Below are 10,553 nucleotides of genomic sequence, written 5' to 3'. Positions count from 1 at the left end.
TAATGTGTAGAAAATTTCTATTATATGTTCATTTGGCCAACAACATATTTTAATTATTTATGTCCTCAAACAATTTTATTATATTGATGGTAAATTTCGTTTTGTTCCGTTTCAAAAGGTCTCCAAAATGCCATGTAATATTAATTCTCCCTTTCGCAATTGTAATATAAATGATTAATAGAAGGTGCCTATAAAAAATTAAAATTACGTAAATCACACCAAATTCCGTATTGCTGCACTGCACCGCTGGGCAATTTGTCAACCACTTGTCAAAAGCTGAAATTTATTGCCCAGTAGTCCGATGAAGTTGTGTTAAATATCGTTTGCCCGCGCTCGCATTCTTCAACTGGGCGTATACATTTCTACCACCTCCACGTTTAGTTCGACCAGACCTATATATGGGTATGGCTAAATAAATATGGGAACAAGTTTTTCAAATATTTCAATGCCGAGTTGCTGCGTCAGCGACCGAACCTGGTACATACCGTCAACGTCTTAGTTCTTCAATTGATATCGGAAAGACTCTACTATCTAACTAGTTTTCAGATAGATTTTTTTATCACTAACACTAGCATCAAGTATAGTAACCTGTTTCTGGATAGTAATAAAATTTTGACACATATGTAAAGGGAAAAATTTCAAAGCATTTGTTTGTGGAATAGAAAAATAAAATGGTCTCAAGTTTCGTGTTCCAATAGTAGATACATGAAAATTCAACAAGTTCCCGTCTGTCAAATCGTACCAAGAATTGAAAATCTATCTAGTAGTTGCTCTTGAGGACTGCCAGTAGGTGGGCACATATTGTCAACTTTAAAAATTACAGATTTTGAATATTGAACTCGGATATTTTCAATGCTATTGGAATATTATATACTATATACCTGAAATCTAAATAAGCGAATTTTAGAACTTACCTTTAACAAATGAATTATACAGTAAGTTAACCTTTAGAAAATCGAATTAAAAAAACTAAATTTTTATAAATAGACAAGACAATATTCTCGATATGAAAACTGAAACTAATTTTGAGTTGTTACTTTACATCCAGAACAACAATATTATTCATTCTATGCAAGACTTCTTCATTCAGATGATAATTGAAAAGTTTGACATTATTTTTCTTGGAATAAGACATAATTGACAGCATTTAAACTGTTTTGTAACGTTACACATACACATTGATAATGATGGCGTAGAGAATACATTTCACCTTAAGGTAACAATGTCATCAATGAATAAATTAGATAGCAAAGGACCCAAGACGTCACCTTGGTGAACACCTGATATTGTATCAAATTCAATTGAATAGAAACCACGGTAATATAATATACTTTAATAAAATATAAACTCCTATTATTAACACAAAAAGCTTAACATATTATTTATAGCGGAAGAAAAACCATATGAAATTTAGTTTGTTCAGCAATCAAATCTCAGAAGTAAACTGTGTAACATTGAACAAATTTGTGACTGTCGACATTCCGACATTTCGTTGTATCATAAATCGAATTATACAGTGATTTACAATTTATCCAAAAAAAATTGGGACTAGATGTGTCATGAAAAATGGAGTCAATATTATAAAATACTTATAGTTTCTGAGAAAAAAATTATTGAAGTTGTAGTATTTTCAACCTTTATATGGCTGGGCTACTGTAGTTTCTAGCGTCATTCGCCCACGTGGCCTCTGACCATTCCTAATACTGAAATCCGATTTTAGTATTATCGTTGTTGCAATAGTGTTTACATTAGTTTTTCAAGTGGCAAAAGTGCCTTACGTGTATAGCAACTCGGAGTTGATGGATATCGTTTTAATTTTTAGTGAGGCAAGACAAGATTTGTGTTATGGTGAAGCATTAGTGTTATGGTGAAACAAGACAACATTTGTGTTAATTCGTATACACTAGGTAAGACGGGCCCAAATGTGTTTTACACGTCGGTGGACAAAATTTTGAAGTTTTTTGTAAGATCAGGTATGACTAATTTTTTTTTAATTAAAACCACAAATTAATTTTATTAATTAGTAATAACAATAGTGGCCAAAGTAGTTGAATTTGCTGATATAAAATAGTTATTATTAAATTTACTTCTTTCCTTGGGAAGGAAATTCTTTAAATTTCTTTTTCTTAAAAATCTCTCTTAAATAATTCGTTCATATTTTATTACATTTTGCCGCCGTGCCGGTCGCTGACTTCATGCTTTGCCTTGCTTAAGATCAGTTTTTACAATGGACCAGTTTCCAGTGCGTGCAGAAGTTTATTTTTAATTTTCGAACTGCCCTTTTTTACAAAATTGTATTTGTAAGAGTCCTCTGTACATTAAAAAAAAAATTTTTTTGGATAAGTTCTGTATCACCCTGTATAAAGATATTTCAAAAACCTTCGCAAATTATGATTGTCACCTTTTTTAAAAGCTAGAGAAACACAGGATACTTTACAATGCCAATTGTAAGCATATTTTAAAAATATTAATCAACGGGTAAGTAAAAACGTGAGCATATTGTTACAATATTCTCCAGGAGTAAGTTGCCATTGGTACACCTTTATAACACAATTTTAATGAACATCCTCGTACTTGTGAAATTTCAAAACAAATGGGAGTGCCCAGGAACACACCTTAGAATGAGTGAGTGTTTTTTTCAATCTTTTTTACAGGCGTAACAATGAGAATTAAAATACAAATGAAAATACGGAAACAGTAACCTCGGACTGTCCTGAAATTTTTCGAAAGGGCTTTTCTTGATAATCTATAAACTAACTTTAAAGTATTACCAGTTTCTAGAAAACACCCTGTATTTATATTAAAAAAATATATTATTTTTTAATAATTCGGAAATATCTATTATGAAGCGCAGCAGATTTCGAGGGAAATCTTAATTTTGTAAAAAACTCAATTTTGATTTTACCTCAAAAAAATTTATGTTGCAAAATTGAATTCCGAAAAAAGCACTTCAAAATATCAAATCGCAAAAATCCTATAAAAGTTTCCACTTAAAACTGTCTAATTCCGAAACTACTATTGAAAGAATATTGGATTGTGTAACATTGGCGGATTCGCCATTTTCAATGAATTTCAGATAAGGAAACTTAATCTGCTGTTCATGGCTTCATTGAAACTAGTAACTGTATGTAAGAAATATAATTATTATCTACATAGTACCGTGCACAATTCTGTCTGCATAGAGTCAAAAATCTATTTATAACATCACTATTTTTTTAGAAAATTTAATATTTTAACTTAACCCGTTTGTACGATTTTAAGTATAAACGTCTTTTTTCTATTATAAACATCTTTCTCTTCATTTTAGTTTTCCTTTAATTTAAGTTTATTTACGTGTTCATATACATTTAAACAAAATCGTACTGAAAACAATTGGTCTAATTATAAACAACTTCCTAATTATAGTTTGTTGATGGTTAGAAGTGAAAAAAAAAAGGTTATTTACAATCAGTCTCTCGGAAAAAAAGTTCTAAAGCCACCTGGAATGCTCTTAAACAGTTAAATGTTCGATCTAATAAACAGTTTCATATTCCAGATGATTTAAACGATCCTAACGAAATCAATAGTTATTTTGCTTCGTTTCTTCAAAATGTTAATAATAATTGTGACAATCTAATAGAATTTTATAATGACAATTTAAAAAATCCGAATTATTCGTTTAATTTTTCTTTTACATCTATCAATGAGGTGAATAGTATTTTGAATAGTATAAAACCTGAGAGTACTGGAACAGATGGAATATCTTGTACAATGCTTAAATATTGTAGTCCTTTTATTGATCAATACATAACACACATTATAAATTGTTGTATTGAAGCAAAATATTTCCCATATTCATGGAAAATTGCTATTGGTAAGCCTATACCTAAAAATAATTCTCCTTTGACGTTTTCAGATCTAAGAGTTATAAGTATTTTACCAGCTATTTCTAAAGTGTTTGAAAAGGTATTGTATTTTCAAATTTATGATTATTTTATCCTATATAAAATGCTACCTGACTCACAAAATGGCTTTAGAAAGGGCTATAGTACAACAACAGCATCGACTGTTGTTACTAATGATCTTTTAGAAGCATTTGACAAAGGGTCGGTTAGTGTTTTGGTGTTACTGGATTTTTCAAAGGCCTTCGACACTATAAACCATGGATTAATTTGTGCCAAAATGAAATACTATGGTTTTGATCACTCTGCTGTAGAGCTTATCTCATCTTATTTAAGTGATCGATCTCAAAAAATTGTTGTAAATAATTGTTCTTCTTCAAACTTAAATATAAAGTCAGGTGTACTGCAGAGATCAATTTTGGGTCCATTGCTTTTTATAATTTACACCGCTGATATTTTAAATTCTGTTTCCGATTGTAAAGTGTAGGCCTATGCAGATGACACGGTTCTTTATTCACACTTTTTTGTTGAAGATATAGCAAGGACTGGTGACCTTATGAATTCTGTACTTAATAATATCATGCAATTCTCAATAGAACATAACTTGATGCTAATTCCTAATAAATCGAAGTTAATGTTGTTTGGTAGTAAAAATAAAATTAATATTGTGAAATCTAGTTTAAATATCAATTTGAATGGCGTCATCTTGCCTATAGTAGATGAGGCGAAGAACCTTGGGATAATTTTTGACTCTGATCTTAGATTTAAGGGGCACGTAAAAAAACTTATGCAGAAGGCATATTCTAGTTTAAATCTAATTTTTTCGAGTCGTCATATTTTAAACTTTAATTTACGTAAAATGTTGTACGAGTCGCTTGTTTTATGTCATTTTAATTACTGTGACTTTATATATGGCTACTGTCTCGACGAATTTGATAAAAATCGTATTCAAAAAGTTCAGAATTCATGTTGTCGTTCCATTTTTGGATTAAGAAAGTCTGATCATATTTCTCACAAAATTAAGGAATTTAATTGGCTTAATATGAATAATCGGAGAGTTCATCATCTTACTACATTTGCTCATAAAAAACAAATTTATAAAACGTTCCAACATCCACCAAAGAGATATTAGATTTAAAAATACTTTTACCCTTCCACATCATCGTACAGCTATGTTTAGGAGAAGTTTTATATATAATGCAGTTACCATTTACAATTCAATACCTAATCAATTTAAAGTTTTTAATATTAACAAATTTAAATATAAATATAAAAAATATATGTTTTGCAAACAATTGGGTTATTTTCCTATACATTAACCGCACCTGCCCGTGCCACTTTTAGACATGTTTAATTATGATTAAATTGTTTTTTTAAATTTTAATTAGCTTATTTATAGTTTGCTTACTTTTTATTTTTTTTATTTAGTAATAGTTAGACAGCTGTTTCTATACTCTTATTTTGAAATGTAGTGTGCCTCATTTTGGTTGAGTATGAGTAGCTCTTAGCTAGACTTCGCCTGAATGAGGTGGCATTGCTTTTCGCAATATGTTTACCTTTGTTCTGTTTTCTTATTCTTTGTTTATATATATATTTCTCATTGTATATTTGTAGTTACAATAAAGCCGAATTATTATTATTATTATTATATGTACACATTTTCAAATAATAGTTTAAATACATCGTTATAAAAGTGTTATTCGTGAAAAGAGTAGTCTTTATAACATAATACTTACAAGGGATGGCTAAAGTGGAATCCGTAGGATCTGGACTGTACACTTCTCTGGAAAAATAGTCTATATTGCTGCACTGGTACATCGTCTCTCCGGCTGTAAAAGAAAAGAAATATCAGTACACCTGTCTGCATTTTTGTTAAACAGAGAAACACAACAATTAACTAATTATACTTTTATGTTCATGTTTCAGTAATGGAAAGAGTGACCGTAAAATCCGTTTTTGAGACTGACAGAGGCGACAGGAAAAATCCTAAAAATATTCTAAAAATATCCAAAAACCCGTCATGAAAAATGAAAATGAGCATCACTTTCAGTTTTTCGAAAATTTTCGAAAATCACCCTTATTTAGAAGTTGAAAAGTAAAACAAAGTGAACAAATTAAGAATCATCAACAGTTGTAAAAAAAATATTTCTATGTTGTTATCAAAATAATATTATGATAGCGAAAATATCTAATTTCGTATTTGATACGGTCTTGTCCGGATTGAAAATCAACCCTTAATATCCCAGAAGGGGTGGAATCATCCCCTAAAAGCCTAAAAATGCAAAAAATATATTAAAAGTTACAATTTTTTTCTTTTTCTTTTATACGTGGTAATTGAACGGTTAATAATCCACAATCACTAGATGCGAAGGAAAATACACCTAAAGGAGGGTAAAACCACCTCTAAGTTCAACCATATACGTATAAAAAAAAAGAAAAAAAATTGTAACTTTTAATATATTTTTGGCATTTTTTTTATTATGGGTTGATTTTCAATCCGGACAAGACCGTATCTAATACGAAATTAGATATTTTCACGTTCATAATATTATTTTGATAACAACATAGAAATATTTGGGGTTTTACAACTGTTGATGATTCTTAATTTGNGAATCCGTAGGATCTGGACTGTACACTTCTCTGGAAAAATAGTCTATATTGCTGCACTGGTACATCGTTTCTCCGGCTGTAAAAGAAAAAAAAATATCAGTACTCCTTCCTGCATTTTTGTTAAACAGAGAAACACAACAATTAACTAATTATACTTTTAAGTTCATGTTTCAGTAATGGAAATCCGCCTGTTTTTGAGACTTTGACAGAGGCGACAGGAAAAATCCTAAAAATATTCTAAAAATATCCAAAATCCCGTCATGAAAAATGAAAATGAGCATCACTTTTAGTTTTTCGAAATTTACCCTTATTTAGGGGTTGAAAAGTAAAAAAAAAGTGAACAAATTAAGATCATCAACAGTTGTAAAAGCCCAAATATTTCTATGTTGTTATCAAAATAATATTGTGAACGTGAAAATATTTAATTTCGTATTTGATACGGTCTTGTTCGGATTGAAAATCAACCCTTAATATCCTTAAAGGGGTGGAGTAATCCCCAAAACGCCTAAAAATGCAAAAAATATATTAAAAGTTACAATTTTTTTCTTTTTCTTTTAAACGTGATAATTGAACACAATCACTAGATGCGAAGGAAAATATCCTTAAATGAGGGTAAAACCAACCCTTAAGTTCAACCATATACGTATAAAAGAAAAAGAAAAAATGTAACTTTTAATATATTTTTTGCATTTTAAGGCGTTTAGGGGATGATTTCACCCCTTTAGGGATAATATGGGTTGATTTTCAATCCGGACAAGACCGTATCAAATACGAAATTAGATATTTTCACTTTCATAATATTATTTTGATAACAACATAGAAATATTTGGGGTTTTACAACTGTTGATGATTCTTAATTTGTTCACTTTTTTTGTCTTTTCAACCCCTAAATAAGAGTGTTTTTCGAAAAACTGAAAGTGTTGCTCATTTTCATTTTTCATGACGAGTATTTGGATATTTTTAGAATATTTTTAGGATTTTCCCTGTCGCCTATGTCTTAAAAAAGTCTTAAAAACAGGCTGAAAAATGGCTTTTTTGCGGTCACTCTTTCTGTTTTAATAATAATTATCGGTGTTAAAACGGAAGAAAAGATAACTTTAAGGTAAAGCAAATAGGAAGAAAAACATGGATTTATATTGTTTGGATTTGTATTAAAATAAAGTGGGCAAAAATGTATTAAATTCGATAGCTTAATGTATTATTTAATAAGCTGCATGGTGGATAAATTATTCGGTGTTCATAGAATGTTTACGAATATTAGTTTGTATTCGTATTCATTAAATGCGATTATAAATTCAGTATTAGTATTCATAAATAAATTCTATGTATTTTCATTCGTTTTTTGTAATTATAGGTAGGTTCAACATCAACGTTTACGTAAGTAGTTTTATTTTAGCCAATTATTCATAAAATCCTTACTGAATATTGGTATTTGTTGAATAATAACTACTGAATATTCTCGTATTATATACCGTCTTATTAGTGGTTATATTTTAACCATAATGCAAATTTTGTGGAAAAACCGGTTTGACTAAAAATAAGACAATTGTCTTATTTTATTCAATGAATACATTATATTCGGAATTTTAAGAATAATTTAGGTACTGAAAAAAATTATTTTGAAATTTAAAGCAATTTTTTCCCTATAAAATCCAGACTGAAAATTTGTATTCATTGAATAACGACTATGAATACTCCTCATATATAACGATATTCGAGACATTGCTCATAACAGACAATTTGTGAATATTTTGACCACAAATTTGTACTAATTCTTTGTAGCTGAATACATTTGTTTTTTTTAGAATTAAACAAATAAGCAAAATGTAGTTGTAAAATTCAAAAAATATATATTTTTTCAATAAATTATTCAGAAATCCATACTGAATATTTAATTTGTATTCATTTAATAACGATTACGAATACTCATATTAATAATTAAATTCGTGCTTTAAATATTAAAACTTTATATTTTTAAAACAATGTGCTATTCAATGTTTTTAGTGCCACACTATATAACCCCCAGAGGCTGAGTAAAACGACGCTCAGGAGCATTTCCTGATGTTTAATGGCCTGGACAAACAAGATTAATTCTCTGTACATCCGGTTGTCCTTATCTAGAGTCGACCTTATCTAATTAATCCTCTGCTACAGAAGGATTTCAGTTCTTTTTTAATGCTGGAATATTTGTCTTTAACGTCAGAGCTAGTCAACCATTTTTATTTGTTCATACATTTAACAAGAACGTAAAATAATGTAAAAAAACTTTGACTAACATTCTTTACATACCTTAGAAAACACTTTAATTTATTAAATGGTACTATCATTTGTCAAAATTTGTTACACTGTTTCTTTAGTGATTATAAGGTTAATAAAATGTTTTTGTAGGTAAAAACTGTTTTTGTTTTTTCACCAGTGTGGAAGCACATGAGCGAATAAATAATTTTTCACGCAATGTTTTTTCTCCTACCAAAGATATGGGTATATTTATGAATTAAATTAAAAATAGCCTACCTTAGTGCGTAAAATGAAATAAGGCAGGTAAGTAAATTGGCTACTTGCCATAATGTATCGGCAATTAATGGTATTATTTTAAGTTATGTGAAATACAGGTAGAAATGAATAGCGAATATTATTGGGTAATGTCGAATTTGTAAATTCTTAGACAGATGGCACCAGTAGTTGTAAGAAAATACTTAAGCAAATTTTCCCTAGGGCATATTATGTTTAGAGTAACAATACGCTGAAATTATGTCGATGTTATTGTTGGTTACAATTATTTTTAGCGAAATAAATCTCGAATAGATAGCGAAATTTGACTATCCGTATTGTTCACATGATGATCAATTTGTTAACTTCTTTGATATGTGCTATGTATTGATAATAATTATTTGGTATAAAAAAGGCTAAATGTTTTAGGTTATTTATAAGTTTTCTGTTATCTGCTGTTTTGTTGCCGTTATTTCCCTAACATGTATACACAAGAAATGGACACAATTTATAAAAGAAATGTAGTTCTTTAATTTATTTTAAAGTGACAGGTGTGATAAAATGATTCTATAAACGAATACAAAGAATTACAAAAATGAGGAAACCATTGAAGACTTCTTTCGTGTAAAAGATCAAATTCATTCTACATAGGACACGTGAAATTTTTTTAAATATGAGAAAATGTAACTTTATTATTTTTGGCAAAATTGAAATAAAAAGATAGAGAAGAATTATTTTATTATTATTTTAATTATTCCAAATTTTAATGTATATTTTTTCTACTATTTAGCATTTAGAAAGTACTTAACCAGCAAGAAAAATCACGCATTTGATTATTATGTTACATCTTTATTGACTCCTGAATTAACAATTAAATTCTAGACGAACATTTTTAAGATTGTTGATGATGTTTAAGGAAACGGCAGAGTAATGTTGGATGGTAGGAGAATATTGTATGGTAAACTTTCAAATTGTGATCGGAGTTATTTTGGCGTCCATGAGAGGTTTCTCTGCATCGAATAGTTGTGCAGTTGGGGTGGCTGTAGTTTTTTTGAGGGTTTTTAGAATTGTTTTATGATAGGGTTAGGTGTTGGAAATATATATAGAGTGGTATCTTTTATGGTTTTCGAGCTACAAGGACATTCTTAATTTACGGCAAAGTTGACATCTTAGCTCCCTTTTTGCAATATATATCGTAAAATAGTTGATATGTTTTAAAAGAACTCGTTTGAAATACGAGGCATAGTGTTCGTTTTATAAATCTCGTACCACCGATGAGGTGTCTTATTTTATCCATTTCTACGTTCATTTCCAATGTGTCACAAGTTTGCATGATGATGAATTCTGTAAATTTTTAATCAGTTTTAATTACTTTGGCAATTTCTTTTACTTTTTCGCTTTGTGTTAGTATTACCATGAATTTTTACTGTAATTTTTTATATATGTACAAAATTAAAAATCTAGATCCGAATGGAAAACCATTTATTCACTTCTCTTAGGGAAATCGCCCTCCATTATACATATTATTAGATAATTAGAATTTTATCTCTGCATTAGGTTAAATAGTTAGGT

General features: G+C 29.2%; 1 protein-coding gene across 1 annotated transcript in view; it reads right to left on the bottom strand.

Moving 5' to 3' along the window:
* Positions 1–10,278, bottom strand: part of LOC108909496 — a 30,129-nt gene extending 19,851 nt beyond the window's left edge. Inside the window, exons 1-2 of the mRNA XM_018713859.1 lie at positions 10,251–10,278; positions 5,618–5,710 (exon numbers count right to left, since the gene is read on the bottom strand). Of these exons, the coding sequence (XP_018569375.1) occupies positions 5,618–5,710; positions 10,251–10,278 (121 nt within the window). The remainder of the gene's footprint in view (positions 1–5,617; positions 5,711–10,250) is intronic.
* Between the last annotated feature and the right edge of the window lie 275 nt (positions 10,279–10,553).

This window comes from Anoplophora glabripennis, unplaced genomic scaffold (assembly GCF_000390285.2).
Source record: "Anoplophora glabripennis isolate ALB-LARVAE unplaced genomic scaffold, Agla_2.0 scaffold549, whole genome shotgun sequence".
NCBI lineage: Eukaryota > Metazoa > Arthropoda > Insecta > Coleoptera > Cerambycidae > Anoplophora > Anoplophora glabripennis.
The sequence above is the reverse complement of the archived record's forward strand: the minus strand, read 5'-3'. Positions and strand labels throughout refer to the sequence as shown.